At 43.8% G+C, this 20,466-nt stretch overlaps 1 protein-coding gene across 1 annotated transcript in view; it reads right to left on the bottom strand.

Moving 5' to 3' along the window:
* Positions 1 to 19,098, bottom strand: part of COLGALT2 (collagen beta(1-O)galactosyltransferase 2) — a 57,782-nt gene extending 38,684 nt beyond the window's left edge. The window contains exon 1 of the mRNA XM_026101096.2: positions 18,776 to 19,098. Within this exon, the coding sequence (XP_025956881.2) occupies positions 18,776 to 19,023 (248 nt within the window). The 5' untranslated portion in view covers positions 19,024 to 19,098. The remainder of the gene's footprint in view (positions 1 to 18,775) is intronic.
* Between the last annotated feature and the right edge of the window lie 1,368 nt (positions 19,099 to 20,466).

Here is a 20,466-nt window from a genome sequence, read left to right as displayed (position 1 = left end):
CTTAAGGTTTAATCCTGACCACAAATAGAGTTTGAGGATAGCTAATTTTTTCCCTTCACTGCATGGATGTAAACAGAGAAGGGAACTGGACACTTACTAAGTCTCCGTAGCTACTTCCTTCTAAAATTACTGGCCAAAGCAAGCCCAATAAAATACTTATTTGCCTTTATCCTGCAGAACATGGTTTCCATCTATGCTATGTCCAATGGGAGGGATACACAGCCTAGATATAGCCGCTGCCAAGGGATAAAGTGCTGAAAGACAAGGCCTGAGCCAAAGCTTTGTAACATCAGTGGAAAGACTCTCATGTATGTCTGCAGGCTTTAAATCTGATTGTTTCAACAGGGACATGCTCTGGCTCAAATAGCCCTCGCATGTATCATACTCCTTGTCCAGCAGTGTCCCCACTGCCTTGACATTGGGGTTCCCCTGGGCTCCAAGGCAGGAATTGCAAAGGCTGGGAAAACTGATCCTACCGAGCTTGGAGGAACCTGATCCCAAGCTCTCCCTTTGAGAATGCAGTGATAAACGCTGTCCTAACTGCGATTCTAGTGCTCCAGTGCAAAATGGCAGATGATATGTGACAACTTTTATGTATAAAATAACAGATTCTTCTTCAGAGACTTTGGGTTTTACACAGCAACACACTTGTGAGATAACAGAAACTGAAACCTAATTCGTTATTTCACTTACCTTCTAAGAAACTTGATAGCTTCAGCAAAGTGATGTTCAGAGGTGTCCAACAGATCATTTAGTTTGACTTACTGCATACCACAGGCAACAGAGCATTGCTTAATGCCCCCATAAGTAATCTAAGGATCTTAGCATCATCTGCTCACCACTCAGAAGTCATGTCATTTTTACTGGTTTTCCTCTGAAACTGGTAGAGGCTCTTTTCCTGAAGCAGCACTTTTCAAATAAACCAGCAAGATTTTCATGTGAAATCCATACAATAAGCACAACTAATGTGTCTTTTCAGCTGCAATCAATATGTCATATAAACAATGAGCCACTAGAGGGATTTGCTAAATAAATGAAATAGATGCAATCAGCTAATCAATCTCCTCACAGAAAAAGCAAAGGGAAAAGTTTGCCTCAGCTGAAAAATCATTTTGCTGTTTCCTAAACATGTGCCAGCTTCTCTCTCAGTCACTGCCGGAGAGAACTGGAAGAGCAGACAACAAAGGGTTTCCCAGCAATCAGGTCTGCTGAGGATGTTTTGTTAGTGGTGCTCATTTTTCAGGCTCCGAACTTACCAAAGGCAGATAACACATATCTTACAAGTCCATTTCAGCATAAACTACTTCTGCCCTGTAACAGTTAGCTGGGTAGGTCTTTTATTTTAAAGTATTTGATTAAGCCATTCAGATCACTGATAGAGAATCTAATGAGCTTAGATCTCAGCTTGTCTGGCTCCCTAACTAGTTTCTTCCAAGTATATGCATACTTCCATGCCAGCGTTAACACTGCTTTACAGCTTCATCTGTGTTGTCGGTTCAGGAGATCTTGGAAAAGATGCATCTTGTCAGTTCAGGAGATCTGAAAGAAATACATCTTCCAGAGCGGAAAAGGCTTGAGCTTTGGTCCAGTTCTGAGCCCAAATCGTTATAATCAGATGTTTTCATCTGTGGGCTGTTCCAGAAGTGTATGTGTAGTAACCAACTTGGCCACACATTCTGCAGCTGCAACAGGAGCTGGTCACTTTTGTCAGGCACGTGGTTACTGACGGTAGATGACATACCTCCTTCCTCTCCCTTAGAGTTCTCACTCTGTCAGACGGAAACATAACTGAGACTTGAAACATTTCCTCTCAGCAAGTCTCCTCTGTGGTACATTGAATTTACTCTTGCTATCATTTGCCAGTTAGATACAACTGCTCTGCAGTGGCTGGGCAGTCTGCATTCAAATAAAGATGCAGTTTATAAAGCGAGTGCAACAAAGGATGATATTCCACACACTACGCACCTCGCTGCTGACAACATGGCAAACGTGAAGTTGTTCAAAGCTTGCCATAGGCAGCAGGATCAGATACCATCTCAGTTAGCACAACTGAACCAACACATTTGCACCGGCTTTGCGATTTGGTGTGTGCACTAAAGAAATGACCGCTTTTCTTAGCCCTGGTCTAGCTCTGAACACGTTTCTGACACTTAAAACCTGTATCATATACGAAGACAGGCTGGCCCAAAAAGACAAGTGTGAACTTTGTAGTCAAAAGAGCAGGAAATGTCCCAATAGCAGTTTCACTCTTCTTCTGTGAAACAGAACTTCCTGCAAGGCTCAGGTATTAGGCAAAAAATCCTGGCAACAGTATTATTTTGTATGAAGAAGTCAGAGTGGAGTTCTGCCAGCAGACAGTTATGAGCTCACTAGCCTGAAATAACAACTCTTTGACAAGACTTTTTGTGGAAGCAGCAAATAACTTGTTTGTATGAGAAATGAGAGAGAGTGAGAAATGGATTAAACATATCAGGAGCCTACTCCACAGCTTAACAACGACAGTTTGCATAGAAGTCCTGCTTTAAGTAAGAAATTATAAACTAAGAGGAGGTATTTAGCAGCAGTGACATTTTCATATTTCACTCACACACTCTGAATTAATTTCAGATTAGTGTTTTGAAAAATGAGTGTAACTAAAGCCTCATAAACAGCCAGAGTGGGAAGAAAAAAATATTTGAAGAGGCAAGAGACCCAAAAGCAATTATTATTCTCTAGTACTCAAAAGAATCTGAGTAGGCTCCTCTGGAGCCCTGAAGCCACTTATCTAGGAGAAAATTGAGTGAAAACTTCATCCAGAACTTCCTACTGAAAAAGCATGCATCATTTGGTGCAAGCACTCACAGCGTCCAGAAACTGATTTATGTGAGTGAGTCAAGTAAGTTTAATGGCGTAAGACTGGGAAAAATGAGCCTAGTGCTCGTCTATTCCTCTGCTGTTCCTTGCTTAGTTACAAGAACCAGTTGTGCTGGTGCCTCTTCCCAGCAGTTACTAGGACTGCTTGTTTCATTTCAGGCTCAAGGAAATTCCAAGCCTTTTACTTTGTGAAGACAACATCAGGCATAAACCCATATCAGCCCCTGGCCTTCTAGTTTTGTCAGCTCTGCAGAACACTTTGGGGCCTGGAGCCTTTGGATGCCCCAGCCTTCACCATAACACAGACTGCAAACAGGAGACCCATACCCAGCACAAAAGAACATGCAGCACTTGCCGCTTATCAGCAACAGGCTCTTTCTAAACCTATGGAACCTGAATAATCTGCTCGCATCTCAGTTTACAGGAGCTTGAAATCACCAAAGTCTAAGCCTAACCCAAGCCATAACTAGAGTACCCATACAGCAGTGGATGCACGTTTCCATAAAGCAAAAGAGAACACAGGAATTCACCTCTACCAACATCCCACCTTCAGTCTGCAGGCATTGAAGAACACCGAAATAAGCCAAACCATAGAAGCTGAAGAGTTCCAGACCTTCACCCAAATAAAAGTATTACCAAAGACTCCATACATACAGTAATAGAGAAGAGGGAATGCACCCAGGTGACACCAGCGCTCCTCTTAATTCTGCTGGCCACACAGAATCCAGGAGTAAATTCAGATCCAAGTCTTAACACTAATGACAAACTCAAAAATAAACCCTAGTTGAATCCAGGGGGATCAATCTATAACATATGAACACAGCGCACATGCTCCATCAGCATAAGCTCCCTCTCTACATCTGTAGGTTCTGCGCAGGCCAGAAGTAAACAGAGCTCTCAAACTCTTCCATTCCCAAGAAATAAACTCAGCTCTAACATTAACCAAGCAAGGGATTATTCTGCACAATAAAAGAGATCATCAGACATTGGCTCCTGCTGTTCTATGTCCTCCTGACTTTTGAGCCTGCACAATCCATCAGTAAAACAGGCTCATGAATGTTTAGATTCCAAAACCTGCATGCTAACCCCCAGGCTATTTCAACTGTGGTACACAGAGGTTCCCTGTCTATGTCAGACCAGGACATACTGCTACCCACTGACACCGACCCTCTTCCTATCCCTTATTGCTGGGTTTTGCGGGATCTGTAATTGTCTCAAACACTAACCTCAGTGCTAACCTCAATTACAACTAGTAGACCCTTTCAAAACACAAAAAAGAACATATAGCATTGACAAATACAGAGCTAAAAAAGTAGAAAGCAAACTATTGCTTGTAGAACCCAGCAGCAAGCCTGGGCTCTTAAATACTTTTACTACAAGCTCTGAACAAATCCTAGCTCTACATACTGGAAGACCTCTCCAAACTGTAAAAGGAAGCATAAGGCCTTGGTCTCCCCTTGACCACAGACCTCTGAACTTTGCAGGAGCTGCAGAAACCAGCAGTGACCCAAGCTCCTGAACCTCTGGATTTCCTAGTCATGATTACAAGTAATGGATAAACTGTACCATAAAGCAGAATATAAGGGGTTGCCCTCCTATTGACCGTAGACTTCTCTGCAAGCTTGCAGGCCTTATTGAATTCAACAGCCTTGAAACACTACATTCTCCAGTCATAAACTTAATCCCCAGACCCATCCATAATCCTGCTTATACCCAGGAGATCAATCCCTAAAGTAAAACAGAACATAAGGTATCGCCCACAAACAGTCACAGTCTCCTTCCTAAACCTGTGGACACTGCATAATTCAGCAATAAACACAGCAGCTGGGGTGTTAGATTTCCAAACCCTAGCCACATTTCCAATTATACCTGCAGGAGCACTTTTTACAGTAACCCAGGACTCAAGGCCCCAGCCTCTAGCAACAGAAATTTCTACAGAAAATCTGAATTTCACCCCTTCTACTTTTTGTCGCTTTTCAAGTCTTCTTTTTCTAACCCCTGAAGCCAACCCTAAATTCAGTGAATTCCCACAAGATGACTTCCACAATAAAAGCAAACAAAATACGTTGATCCAAAATGAAATTTCCTCCAAACATAAACCCTAACCTTACCATAGTTAATGGCCCTAAACTGTTAGCCCCCCAGCAAGGCAAATAGACTCTGATTATGTTTGGCTTTCCAATGCTTTTTTCCTAAACCTTAAACCTAACCTATCCCTAGGGATAGATCTTAATCATAGCTGGGGACAAATCAGCACAGAAAACTGAACATAAGGCACTGGTCTCTGTGAACACCAACACCTTTCCAATTCTTATAGCTAGTACCAAACACAACAATAATGCAGACACTTTACACCTTGCCCCCAGCCCAGACCTTAACTCTGATCATAACTGTGTCCAGGAAACCGGTATTACATTAAGACAAATACATTAGTTCTTATCAACAAGAGCATTTCTCATCTAACCTCAAGCTACTTAAAAACCTGTAGTAAGTAAGGCTTGTCAAATCTTTCTTCCAAACACTAACTGCAATCCCAGTTCTAATATCTTCTGATCACTGTGGTTGATCCAGAATCATAACAAGCATGACTCTTCAAGCCATCTTGCCCCAGATCCTAACGGTACTGAGAAGACTGAACCCAATACTAAAGCCAAAAATAATGGTTCTTTCCTGCACCAACCCTCTTCATAATCCCACAGAATCTGGAAATAAAGTGGGTTACTTAAATCCTCAAACGTTAAACCTGACTAGTAATCTAACCTTGATTTTAGTCAACATCATAGAATCATAGGTTGGGGTGAGGGGCCTGGGGTAATAAAAAAAATAAAATAATAATAATAATAAAGAGCCTCTCCCCCTCATTGCCTCTTTCCTTATTGAGGAAAATACCACTTGAGCCCCAGAGTGCAGTACTTACTCCTGTTATGCTCAGGGTCACTCCTGGCAGATTCACTGATGACCACATGGATAAGCAGCATAGCCAGAAAACCGAAGCAGCTTTGGCAATCTCTCTGCAACATCCCAAATCCAAGCAGCAAACCTCCAAAAACCTAAGGCAGGCTGGCAGATGGATACTGGCATTCCCCATAGCAGACAGCCTCTGACTGCTATCACCCACCTTTTTTTCCTTCGTGCAAACACTTGCCTGAGACTCAGCTGGCTCTGACAGTGCCTCTGACGGGACAACCTCTTCCTCACCTGGTTGCAGAGTCCTATGCCTGTTCTGTAATGGCAGAACCACAGACAAAGGAGCCTTTGCTGTGTTGCCAGCAGTGCCAAGTTTCCAGCCTCCCCCTTTTTGCTAGTCTACGTTCCTCCTTCCTTGCAACACGGCGCTTGGGTTCTTTGCCCTGAAGGGTCTCTGTGAAGACCCTGTTTCCTTCCCATTCATCCCCCCCAACGGGGCAGTCTGCTCATCTCCTCCCACAGCTCTCTCACCTGGCTACTCAGCACCTCCAAAGCAGCACACCTCCCCACAGCTGAGGCCACCTCTGAGGTAATACTATACTCTTGCTACAGCAATCCTAAAACAAAGTATTGGTGTATCCAGTAATAAAAAAGGCACATCAATCCTCCTTTTCCCAGTCACTAAGTCTAGCCTTAATTCTAGACAACTAAGGAAAAACACAGCACAGGCCATCAGCTCCTGAAGACACCAGCACTCTTCTTAACCCCTCAGGTCCCAGAAATGAGAAATGACATTGGTTCTGTTGCCTTCTGAAACACAAACATAAGCTTTAGCCCTAGCCATACACTTCCCACATTTATTTCTCATCCTTTAGTATGCTCCTTTTGTTAGCATTCTTGCTATCCTAGTATAGTGACTTGCATATGTAATTGCTATGCTTTTCACTTATCTTCAGATTTTTTTTTTTTTTGGTCATTGTCATTACAGATTCTAGTGTCAATTACCAGTTCTGGTTAGTCTAGAAGAACTGATGTTATTCCTTTAAGGGGAATTTCCAAAAGCAAAAAACCACATCTCTCAAAAATGGTCAAAGGGAGTTAATAGCACTAATATGTACCCCAACACTGAAACCCCCCTGAGTAGCAAATCTGAAGCTCAGTCTCCAGATCCTGGAGATTCAGACCTAGGACAGGAAGGTCCTTGAAGACAAGGACCCTGCGAGATTACAAAATCCGTATGCCAGACTGTGCCTTTAGCTTTCCCCTTCTAACGGCTGTGGATGTTACTGTTGCAGCATTTATCTATCTTCTCACCCAGAGCTGCAGCTGGGAGGCATAACAACCCCAAAAAGTCACTTCCCTGTTGGCAAGCTCCAAGATAAAGAAGCCAGGGACCACACTCAGTACTCATCAGGGAAAATGTTCAACTAGCCATGACAGCCTGAGTCAGAGCAGCTGCGGCCAATGCTCTGCACTTGTGCTCCTCTCTGCAGCAGTTAGGAATCACAGTGGCTCCTCTCCAATGACTTTTTAATCCTACTTTTTTTGATGCAAAGATGACATAATATCAAGTTATCTGAGGACGCAGGGAAATGTGATTGAAGCAGAGATAAAAGCCTTGCTGCTGAGTCAGTAACATTATCAGCAAAGGCTAATATTCAATGTTCCTCTTTGCTTCCTAGGCATAAACTATAGCGAAAAAAAGAAAAGTCTCTTGGATGTCTAAAGCTCATGCTTCCTAGCTGTCCTCCTCCTGGGACTTGCTGCAAGATGGCTTTTGATTATTTAATGACAAAGCACGTTCATCAGTCTGACTATGGGAATTTGTTAAAGTTTACTTGGCTGAAGTCTAGTGGGAAATAACTCATGGATTCAAACCAATCAATGGGGGAGGGGGAGAAAGTCAAAGTGTTTGCATTCCGCAGAGTAACATTTAACTTTCATGTCAGAATTAGCCATTCAAAGTCTAAGTGCTAGAAAACACAGCCTTTTCCTCTAATTTGCTAAGTGCTTCTAAGGACACGAATGATTCAAAGTGCTAAGGAAATAACTACAGCCTTAAGAAAATTCCACTCCCAAAAGTACAATGCAGTATCTGTTTTAAGAGCAGCTGTTGAGCAAGCAGCAAAAACAAGATTCTGATCTGCTAACAGAAGAGATAACCACCTGCTATCAGCTTCAAAACACAAGCTAACACTTTACAGTTAATACAGCTTAGTTTTTGCCACTGGGCAAGATTCAAACCAGATTGCAGCCACGCATAACCTTCCTCTGCAGAGGGACTGAAGAGCAAAAATAAGCAAACAAGCCTTTTAGAATGAGAAGAAGCCTGAAAAAAGAAAGAAAAAAAGGAAAGTATCAAGCCCTGTTTAAGACAGACCATTTCAAAACTAATGTGGAAGGACTTATGAGAGGCCTGCTGTGGCATTTTAGTTTACATGTGTTCCCCCTACTTTCTGCTTCAGCATGAATTTGGATTTTTATCAGCCCCACAGCCAGGTGCAACAGCCTCAAATTTAATTCATTTTCTGGTCCAGATCAAGATTATTTACATTTAGGAAAAGGTGTGTTATTTCTATCGGTGTGTAGTAACAATGAAAGAGTTAGAGGCATGTTTACTTCCATATATGACAACCACATGGGCATCAGGGATAACACAGAAGCTGACATCTTCAGCAGTGCCAGTTTTTGAAGTGTCCCTGGAAAAGAAACACGGACAGACTTTGGCAAAAACATATTCCCTTCCCAAAACAACATTCTAACTTTTCATGCCATTTTACCTGACGTTACAGTTGTACATTAGTGAGGGGGGAAGACATATTGACTTTATAAACCACTGGTCAGAATTAAAGCAGAAGATACACCAGCCTTCATTCCCGAATAAGGATGTCTCTCATTTCCCTGCATGCCTTAGGGCAATTTGGAAGAGGTGACCATTTTTTAAACAAAACGCCTCTCAAAGAAGCATAAGAAATACTGCATGAACATCATTTAAGCCCCCTACAGTGAAAGTCCTTATTCAGTATCTGGTACAACATTAAGCCATTTATTTAGCAGAATCACATCTGTCCAGAACAGCATCAATATATTACATTACAAAAATATGACAACCAAACTTTTTCTCAGAAAGTTTTGGTGATTGAACTCTACTGCATTTGAAAACATATACTAGTTTCACAGTTATCTGGCAAAAGTTTAAATTGCCATATATTAGGCCCCCTGTTAACTTTCCAGGAAGAAAACTGGATGAATTCTACAGTAATAAAAGGTCCAAGGTATCTGGTCCAAGGACACGATATTACTTGAAGCCTGGGAACTTAAATATACATATATATACACACACACATAGAGAAAACAATCATTTCACTGTTAAAAACTGAACTTGGGCACTGAATGAAGTTGTTATCTGAGTAAGGGAAATCCCTGTGCACTTTCATTAGAAAAAAAAAAAATCTATCCTTTCTCTTTACCGACATGCTTATTAGTAGCGCCATGTGCCTGTTAGAAGGAGCTGGGCATCTTGGCAGAATATAGCCAAAAATCCACCTTGGAGAGAACACTAACAAGTTTCTTATTCCTGCCTTTGTTTAGCCTGAAACCTTTGATGCATGTGGGCCCCATTTAGCTGTAATCCAGCTTTGAAGATGAGGATAAAAACATCATTGGTGTAAGCTATACTTCATTAAAATAAAGGAAATGAAAAGCACATAAATAGGTTGAAATAACATTAGGTCTCAGACATCATCCCACAGGAAGGAAATTCCAAGTTCAGCCAGGCACAGCACCCCGCACTCAACTTGGTCCTCTCTCTACCCTGTTGCCCATATGGTCTTTCAGAGAGCCCCACGGCACCAAAAATGACAGAGTGCATTAGCGATGGACAGCTCCCAAAGGTCTGCGCACCATGTGCATCCGTGATCTATTTTTAGAGAATCCTGACCCAGTACGTGAAGACATTCAGTCTCAGGGGGCTCGGATAAATAATTGCAGTTATTGTAACACTTTAACTTAAACATCAAAAGTGCCCTTCAATATATGGTCTATCCTGGCATGCAACAGGGCTAGCTGCCCTGCTATGGCCTCTCTGGTCCCTCAGGCCAAAGCTCCCTCTCTCCATGTGTCCCTCTCCTAAGGCAGGCCCTGTGCTCAGACACCTGGGGTCTCTTCTTCGAGAGACGGACTAGTGATCAGGCAGCTTTCTGAAAAGAACACACGCTTAATTTAACAGTAAAACAAGCAAAAGTGAAGGAAAGAAGGGCGAGGGGAAGGAGAAGAGGACTTTCAGAACAATAGTCTACACGCAAGTTTGTCTTTCCCCAAAAGGTTTATCATCCTGATAGACTCACCATCAGCGGACACAGACTTCCAGGAAACTCCCTTTAGCAGAAACTATCTTAGCCTGATTCCTCAGTTTCTTCACCTTTTCAGTAACAACCTACATTGCAAGTGTTCCTTCTGCATTCAAGGGATCTAGCTTGTCTGAATCAATCAAAGCCAAAGAAGCTATCTGCTGTCTTCTGTACAAAGGATTAAGTCTATCTCTCGGCTGCTTTTGGTTGTTTTTTGTTTTAAACAGAATTCTAAGGAAATTCCAGGGAATGCAGCAACAGCATTAAATACATACACACATTAAATACAGCTTTGTTTGGCTATAGAGGAGGCAAAATGTCACACCTAATAGCTCCCGTGCTGTGCATTAACAGCTCGAGTGTTTGCACAAAGCCATTCTTTTCCTTCCTGCTAGCTGATCCAGACAGTCCTCTATCAATTTAACCTAATGTATTTACACACTAACCATTCAAGTAACTAGACTGGTATATAGTATTTGAACTTTAGTATTTGAATTATCAGAGTCACTCCATATTTGTCACTCACGCAGAGTGATCTGTCAATGCAAGTTAGAGCAAGTTTAGTGAGGTCACAGACCTGATGTTAATTTGTGTTCAAATCCCTGCTTAGTTATAAAATTAATATACTAATTTTCCTCCCTGCTTTATTTCTTTAACTTTGTAGCCATATTATTTAATTTTCTCTTTTGCTAGGTAGCTTAGAGCTTATATGTGTTAAAAATTTTATCTAGAATAAAGACAGACTCAAAAAGTACTTTCACCTCCCACTGACTTCAGCAGCAATTCAGTTTCTCAGGCTTGTCTTTAAGGTTGTGCTTCGCTAGTCAACATAATCATTTAATTGCTCTACTCCAATGTCAACAGTTGGTGCGATGAAACAGCAGTTACAGTCCTGACATACACACACACACCCCCTGCTATCAAACACTTCCACTCCGCCCAATCTGGTATCACCTCGAGCTTGCTGAGGCTGCTTTCCATCATCTAAGCCGTTAGTAAAGACACCAAATGGTATTGGTCCCAGTATCAACATCACCGGACTATATACTGCTGATTACTCTCTTGAGCACAGCGGTCACCCCAATTTCCCACCCACTTTATAGTCCACATCTCACCAATTTGCCTATAAGATACTATACGAAACCACATCAAAGACCTTGCGAAAGCAAAGGCATAAAACATCCAGCACTCTCCCCTCACCTGCTGAGCCAGCCATCTCATCTTAGAAGGCTACCAGATTAATGAGGCAGGATTTGCCCTTTGCAAAACCACACTGCCTGTTCACAGTCTGTCCATCATGTGGCTGGAAATGGCTTTGAAGGATTTTCTCCATAACCTTTCCAGGGACTGAGGTGAGGTTCAGCAGACACAAGCCAACACTGAGACTCATCAGGAACAGTATGCCTCCCACCGAGTCAAACCATCCACTTCATAACTTTGGAGGGACTGAGAAGGTTTATATGGATGGCAGAACTTCTGTAAATCCACCGATACAAATTTGGGAAGAAAACAAGCATGTTGTCTGAGGCACGCTTTTTTTTTTTTTTTTTTTTTTTTTAAACTAATCTGGGGTCTGCAGGAGAAATATTACAAAAAGAAGTTTTTATGTGCAATCTTGGCTCACTGAAATTTAATAAATCTCTTACTCAACTAGAACCATCCATCATGAAGTGATGGGATAAGTTAAATCCCCTTGCTCCCATCTTCCTGGAGAACACCTAATATGGGAAGAAGAAAATTCCCTGAGGATAACAATAAGCACATATGATGACACCAACCTTTCAGATCTTTAGAGTAAGTTAAGTTGGGAGAGACTCAAGGACGCACAGAAAGCGTGGGCAGTAGAAAGACATAAATCCAAGGCAACGGACCAGGAAATTAGTAAGTACTAGCAGGAGCAGTCAAAAAGAACAAAAGGAAAACGGGCTCAGAGAGTAAGAGAAGTACTTTGGGATCATGGAGGCCAGGCCAGAACCTCTCTCCAGAGACATCTTCCAACCTTAACTGCTCTGCGAGATCCATGCATTAGCGTAGAGACATCCCAGTTGGAGGAGCATTACAGAAGGGAAAGAGTGTTTGTAGGCAGGAGAATAGCAGCAGGAATTGTGCAGCCCTCATCTGGATCATATCTAACTGGCCCTGCTTCCAGGGCCACAAAAAGTTAAGGAGCTGAAATAGCCTGCATATCAAGAACGTACAAGTGGAATTGCCATTTTTAAAGGACCAGTTAATCCTGGCACTTCACGGCCAACTTTGGTTTCAGCTGGTTCTCCATGATGCTGACATCTGCCTACCTGTTGCCCCACACTTGACCAGGCTTCAGAAGACATGACACTACACAACCTTGACAGTTTTCAGCCTTGACTACGTGTGGAATCCTGTCCCCAAGGAATTTCGGAGTCAGCTAGACAAACATCTCAGGGAGGTGTGGGATCCTGCCTTGGGCAGGAATGAACAAGATGACCCTTAATTCTCTCTGACCTTTGAAAGCATACAAAGGCTTATAACGAACAGCAACCTCTGATGTGGAACTCTCTCCCCCACTGTTTCATTGTCACAACACAGTATTTTATTGGTGTCTAGCCTCCAAACACATCACACGCATTACAAAGCACTCAGTAGACAATCACACAAAGATAGATCTACCCTGTTTTCCATTTATCTGTCTCAAAATACAGTTGCCAAAAGATAGCAGCCTAAATAAATGGCTGCGTTTTCAAAGATACAAAGCATGCCGGATTCAGACTGAAAAGACATAGCGTATTATATTCACTGGCAAGCGTCTCATAGAATTGTTGCACATTTCAGCATCTCATTTTTGGTAGTATAACCTCCTGCCCCGGGGAGCTTCATTATTCATCCCTTGAAAGGTCCCAATATTCATACTCATATCTAATAGACCCTAACATAAAAGGTAGGGCAAGACACTCTTTGAGCATGGGGTCATTTCTTTAGCATAAAGTTTGTTTTGTTTTTTTTTTTATATAGTTTGTCTTCCCTGGTTTTCCATTTCATATATAAATAGCTTACAGCACACGAAGTGTAAGAGTAACGTCAGTAAGAAAGAAGAATCAAGAAATGTCAGTTATGACTACTATCTTTGACCCTAATAAATTCAAGAAAATTGTTGGTTAATTAACCTTTCTGCCCCAACTTCCCCAGCTAGAAAATGGAAGTATTTCAGACCCATTTTTTCCTTTGGCATTATCTAAATGCAGGCTCTTTGGAAGAAAGACTCTATGCAACACCTTGCACAACAGGACCATCACCTTAATTGCAACTCCAAGGTGGTACAGGTCCTGTCTCACTGTTAGTCCTATTTAGATAGCTTTAATAACATAGTTGTAGACAAAAAAGAAAAGAAAATCCATCTACAAATATGAAAGGGAAGCTAAACCCAACAAGGTTAGTTTTAAAAGACAAGCAAGTGAAAAGTCAATTTAATGTTTAAAACTTTTAATAAAAAGTTTTAATATTTGATATGCAAACCATAGCAGGTGAGCAATTTTTAAATAGATACAAAACACCAGTGGACAGAAGTGACACACACAAAAGCAGGAGAATGGAACTTCAGCATTCCTAAGTGACCAATACTGATCATGAAGATTAAAGCAGCCTCGTTTCACTAATAGAAACCAGCACAGAAAACATAGCATACTGGAAAGCCAACACTTCCCAGTTAGTAATAATACCCAGTGAGGCTTCAAATATTCTCTACATCTTACTGGAAATTGTCTTCTACGTAAAACTTTCCACATTTGAAAGTAAACTGTTGCAGAATAAGAAAATACTCGGATATACTATCATTAACTAGTTGTAGGCTAAAAATAAATCACGATGGAGGTTATCATTATTACACTGCTCTCATCAGCTAATATTTTCAGCTACAACTTGTTCTTTTAAGTTTAAGCCATTCATTCACTAGAGCCAGCATTACAGTAAGCTATCATATGGAATTTATTCCAACTTTCTAGCAATCTCACCCATGGCACACATCATCATTTCCAAAGTATACCCCTCCACTAATACACACAACAGGTACACATTTTCAAGCACAAGACAGCCTAATTATTACCCCCAAAGCTCCAACTCATTTATGCAGATACTTAATTCCCCAGGTTAGTAAAAGATGAGAAAGCACACCTCACAGCTAAGAACAGATATTTAAAAATGAAATTATGGACAGCTTTCCTGGCTATACCATCACCTAATAAAAGGAGAGGAAAAGTGCGAGCCAGTGTGATAAACAACTGTAAAAACGCTTTGGAAAGGAATGAATGCAGGGTCCAGCTAGCACTGACTCAATTCTCATTCTAATTCTGATGAACATACACACCTCTACTTTGCAAGTGTTTACTGCAGCCAAGATCAACCTGTTTGACAAACGAATGCTCTGTATCTATAACTGAGTGGGTCTCAAAAAACCCAAAAACAAACAAACAAAAAACCCTGCATCTGCTCTCAGACTTCAGTGGCAACTAATGCTACTGAACTGCTGCTGATGCAAAACCTGTGAGATTTGAATCAAGCCCACTTTTTCTAATTTGAAGTTTAAGCAAATGTCTATTATGCAGCTAATTAACACAGTTTGGAAGCTACTTTTAAATGGAAAACTTCAGCGTTTGGGAGAGCTACAACACACTTCTCAGCCTTTGCTGATGTTACCAGAGAGGTTCTGGAATTAGCGAGGAAAGCCAAAACTCAGCATTGTTACTGTTCAAAACAAGAAAAACAACTCCAAACCACCCAAAAGCAGGGTTGAGGCACACTGACTACATAACTTCTGGGTCATTTTTGTCCAAGATAAAGACAACCAATTTTCCACCTTTTCTGGAGTTCTCTTCTGACGCTAATGCAAAAAAAATGCAAAAAGTCATCTTAACACACCCAAATTTTCTAACTGAGCTAGGCTGCATTCACAGCCCTGAGAAGCTCAGCCCACCCCAGTAGACATGCCAATACACAAGGAGTCTATTAGAAGAACAGTCCCTAGCTAGAAAAGTAAAACAGCATTAAAAAAGAATGGCTATTAATGTTCTTCAACATATAGATCCAGTCAGGATTAGGGATCCAATCCCCTCGTTTTCTCAAGCTTCTCTGCTGTTGCTGAGCACTAGCCTGTTTCTCACAACACTACGTATTTTTAACACAGATGTTGTCTAGTCTTTCTACATGCATCGAAGGGGAGGGCTCCAGCCCCTTACTCCCATCACGCCTCCTTCACAAGAAGGCGCAACTGCCATCTTCAGCATTATTCTTTGACAACTCTACAAGCACCAGCTTGTCAGAAAGGTAAGGTGGGAAGTTGGGGTCTGCTGCCAAGGTGTGGACTCTTTGCTGTTCCCAACTCCAGAGGATATGGGACTCTTCTCAGGAACCCTGGGACACAACGGCCTTCTCTGAGGGACAGCGATGGAGGCATGCCGGCTCAGCATGCCACACCTGCAGTACGGGCTTGCATTTGGTCAACAAAACCAACTCTGCAACAAGTATTCATTTTCTGTTGTCAAGCAGGAGCCACCACAAGCCAGTAGCCAGCATCAATGGCTCACAGACAGATTGCCTATGGCCAAGTCTACCCTAGTAAACTAAACAGGGCCAGGACAAAAGCCTGAGCACTGTTGCATAGAAATCCCCACTATTAAGTCACTAATACAATCCTGGAATGATCTGGCCTGTGCCAACTAGTGCCCCCCCAGACAACAAAGACCGGGGTTAATATGGGCCAGGGACCATTCCCAATAGGCAGCTTAGATGCAGCTTCCTGTTTTTGGAGGGAGAAGGAAGGAAGCATTTAACTGAGAGGACACAGGTCATGTCATGCCAGTTGGCCTCAGACCAAACAGTCCGCTTGATCCATTAGGATGCACATAGTCAGCAAGTCTTTCCAAGGGTGCTCACAATCACAGAAAGCAAAGAACTCAGAACTAAGGCCAAAGGAAAGAAGAGAGTGTAAGACTGTCCAGAGCACGTTATTTGCTCTGTATTAGGATAACAAAGATGGAGCACCACTATTACGTAACATAGGATAATAATGGAAAATTATGAATGTCTGTTCAAACTCATTCATCGTCTCTTAACCCTTCTTTGCTGTCACTCACACATCTTCCACCCTAGAAATTTGTTTGAGGAATCCACCATTGAATTTAAGCCCTGAGCAATACAAAGAGCATGTAAAAGTTTAAGAGATGATATATGTTTTTAATTTTCATTCTCAAGACCTACATTTGGACATCTTAAAACACTGGCTTAACTCAAGAAGTTCTGAAGTAGAACACAGGTGGTGGCGAAAGAACGCAATTCTGACAACGCCACCTCACTGCCTTTCAAACCAATGATTCCAGTAATGCATGACACAGGGAAAACAGGTAAGTCCGGGGACTTCTCTCTTGAAAGAACACTGTCAGGCACAAAGAACGTGAAATGCAATCTATTTCCAGAAATAGATTTTATTGTTGTATTTGTTTCCAAAAGACTTGACAGATATTATCTGTTAGCCGCCTCTTGGTGAGTAAATTGTGTCCTGAACATCCCCACCTCTGAAAAAGCTGAAGCTATTGGGGTGTTTAAGTAACAGGACTAAACCTCTGCAAGGAATCACTGCCACCCTATAGGTACTGCTCGCTTTCTGTAGCAACTCAGACTCTACGGAACTTCATTTTCAGTGGCCATGACTTTTTAGTCCTCTTCTTTAAAGAATAATAATAATCAAGAGGCATTTTCCAGTTTAACCATGGGAAATGGTTAAACTTTCACCATTTAACCAAGGTTTGTGTCTGTGCACAATCCTTCTGAGAATACCACTTCACTTTTATAATCATATCAGTGTATTTTTTAATTATTTTGCACTGTAATTTCATGAACAGTTGCAACAAATAATGCATTTGCAGCGTTGTATAGACTTAAGTAAAAGTATGGATAGTGCAGGGAACACACAAAAGAAATTGGGAAACAATCAATGCCTAACAGGACTTCAAAACAAGCTTATTTTATACTTCTACAGGACTCATTTGAGGATCTGCTCTGCTTTTGTGATCAGGTCTGCACTTACAACACCCATTACAATAAGTTTTGTAAACACCATGTAAACATACTTTGTTGAATCACAGTCAATGTCTAGGGTCTGATAATATCTACTCTTATACACATCCGATAAAACCCAAAGACTTTTCTATAGTCTTGTTTTTTAGCTAAAACAGCAAAATTCTTACTGATGCAAACGAAAGCACGACCAGGTACCTACACACACAAATGTGTTTGACACCGATTCACTGCTATACCTCAGGTTGTAATTCCACAATCAGTTCATTTGTGCAGAACACCACATTTATGCCAATATCATAATTTGTTTTTTGCACTCTAAATTATGAAAAAGCTACAAACTGATTAAACCAAGCCACTAGTTTTCTACTAAGACCTGTAGAGTACTTCGAGACAAGTGACAAGCACATCCCTGAAGCACTAGAAATGTCTAACCCTGTTTGTTTAACGATGCGTTAGTATCAGTGATATGATGGGGAGGTGGTCCCCAAATCCCTTCAACCAAAGAACTTTATTTTATTGACTTCTGAAGTCAACAGAAAACTCCCCACTGACTTCAGTGAATTTTGGATCAGGCCCCACATCACCAGTTCTTATTTTACACCACTCCCACACATTATTTTTGAATCCTTCCAGGCAGTTCCTGTTGCTCCAAACATTTATGTCGAGCTGAGAAGAAAAGATTTCCCCCCCCCCCCCCCTTATAGATAAGGGCACAACGACCAACTCCCAAACTGCTCTAATTCCTCCACCCCGACACACACTTGATTGCCACAGCTGCCCACATGCTGCGATTTCTGAATACATCTTTCAGACTACAGCCCTGCAACAATGCTCCTTTTCAATGCCCATCAGCACCTACTCGGCACGTCCACTCTTCCACCCTGGCAAACCCTGACAATCTCCCCACAAAGCCTCGTATTTACAAGCCAGGAAGCAAAACACCACTCTCCCAACCCAGTTCTCCTCACTGAGCTACAACTACTCCACGTCTGTGCGTTTGCACAAACGCCAGGAGGGCGAATACTCCCAGGCTTCAGGGCAGCTCCGCTCCAGAACTCGCCTCCGTGCCGCAACGTGCGCCGCAGCAGCCCAGCTCCCCACCGCGGAGCCGTCTCGCTGCTCCGGGCGCCGCCGGGCCGCTTTCCCCGACCATGTGGGTTGGGGGGCCGCCTCCGGGCCCTCGCCCCACGGCCAGGGGGGCGAGCTGCTTCGCCACTTTTCGCAGCTTTCCAGCAACCTGGCAGAAACTCCCGCTCGCCGGCTCCGGAGGTGGGAGCTGCGCCCTGGTTGTGCTGCTCCTTTCCCTCCGCGCCGCTGCCGCGCCCGGCCCGGGCAGGCGCCGAGCCCCGGCTACCTGTGCCGCCGCAGGGGAGCGGGATGCCCCCGCTCCCGCCGGGGAGGAGGAGGGGGCGGCCGGAGGAGCGCAGACATCCCCTCTCCCCTCCCGGGCGCGGCCACGCTGTCAGCTCCCTGCAAGCCCCCGCTCCCGCCGAGACGGCGAGCCCCCCGGGCGCGAGCAGCACGGGAACGCGAGCGGCTCGGGCAGCCGCGGCTCCGCTTGCGCCCCGAGGCGGGGGGAGCCGCAAGCCCTGGGCGGCCCGGCCGAAACCCGCCACCCTTACCAGAGGGCGATCCTGCTCTTGGGGTAGTGCAGCCTCTCGATGCAGCCGAGGAAGTGGGGCAGCGCGTGCGCCGCGTTGCGGGCGATGATGGCCAGGAACACGGTGGGCTTCTGCAGAGCCGACTCGGGCAGGGGCTGGGGGCTCGGCGGCGGCGGCGGCTCCGGGGGCAGGCTGGCCCCGCAGCCGCCCAGCAGCAGCAGCAGCAGCAGGAGGGGACGGGGGGCGCGGGGCCCGGCGCACGCAGCCATGATGGGCGCGCGGCGGCCGCGGGAGCCGCGCCGGCAGTGCGGGGCGGCCGCTGCAGCGCGCCCGGCGCCGCGGGGAGGAGCAGCAGCAGCAGCAGCAGCGCCGCCGCCGCCCGCCCGGCCCAGCGCCCCCAACCCCGGCCTTCGTGGGCAGCGCGGCGCGCCGCACCTCCCCCGGCCCGGCCCGGCCCGGCCCTGCCCCCAGCAGGCTGCGGGCGAGGACGCGACCCCCGCGGCAGCGCCCCCGGGGCCGAGCGCGGCGGCGGTGCGCGGCGCTCAGGGGCCCGGCCAGGTGGGGGGCAGGCAGGGGCAGCGCAGCCCGCCCGCACCTGGGGCAGCGCTCTGCGGGGTCGGGACCCGATAAAGGCGAAAGTGACAGAAACGGCATTTAACGAGGACGTTGGCATTTTGGAAAGAGACGTTTCGCAAATCCTGTTATAGGCTACTCTTCGAGCATTGAAACCAACACAAAGAGATCTTTTAGTCTGCTACTTACATCGACATTCCACACTCATCCATCCCATCCATTAGGCAACGAAACTGATGGAGTGCTTTTATATCAAAAAAAATGTTTTGCAGACATCCTCTGGATGCCCATGTGAAGCAGCCTCATGCACAGCACCAACTGGCGCCTGCAGCTAAGCAGCATGCAATTATCCAAGGTTGAATTTGGCTGGAAGATGGAAATATTCTGTACGTTTAATTGAGTCACCCTCTCCAGCAGCCTTCCCATGAATGGACATGAAATATTGACATTAAGGAACAAATGACAGTTTAACAACGAAATAAATTAAGCCATGTTATAGCAATTAAAATTATTGGGTCATGATCTTAAAAGGGGCATAGTAATCACAACTCCCTTAGAAGTTAATAGGATTTGGGCATGTTAAACCCTTTTCAAGATCAAATCCCTAATTAACTTTAAGGACTCCATCACTGTGTATCTGTTTTTTACTGTGGGTAGGTAGTCCCTCCAAACTGAACAGATCCACTTAAACTGAGTCATGCTAGTTCCTGGAGTTGTTTCTCACGTGCTTGCAAAATTCAGATAAAAGTAAACATTTAGCAACCAAATAATCTGTAAACATCCATACTCTGAATTGTTTGCTGTTCTTTGTTTATAAAACATAACTTATCACCAGCACCAAATTATATTGTCTCAATTTCCTGATCAGATGACTCCCCCCACCCAAAATAAAATAAAAAAGAACATCCTAAGAAAACATTAAATAAAGAATCTCCAGAGGTCAAATCAGCTGCACTGAAATTCAAGAAAGTTCTGCAATTTGCAAGCATCTTCCTAAACAATTAATGAGAATATATTCCTCCTGTTTGCCCTTCATGACACCTTTATAATTGTCCTTCTAGAACAATACATTAATGAGGCTTTTCTTTCATGGTTAGTTTGCCACATGTTGCTTTTATGCTTGGATTCATTAACCAAAT

This window comes from Dromaius novaehollandiae, chromosome 8 (assembly GCF_036370855.1).
Source record: "Dromaius novaehollandiae isolate bDroNov1 chromosome 8, bDroNov1.hap1, whole genome shotgun sequence".
Classification (NCBI taxonomy): domain Eukaryota; kingdom Metazoa; phylum Chordata; class Aves; order Casuariiformes; family Dromaiidae; genus Dromaius; species Dromaius novaehollandiae.
This window is presented reverse-complemented; position numbering and strand designations above follow the sequence as displayed.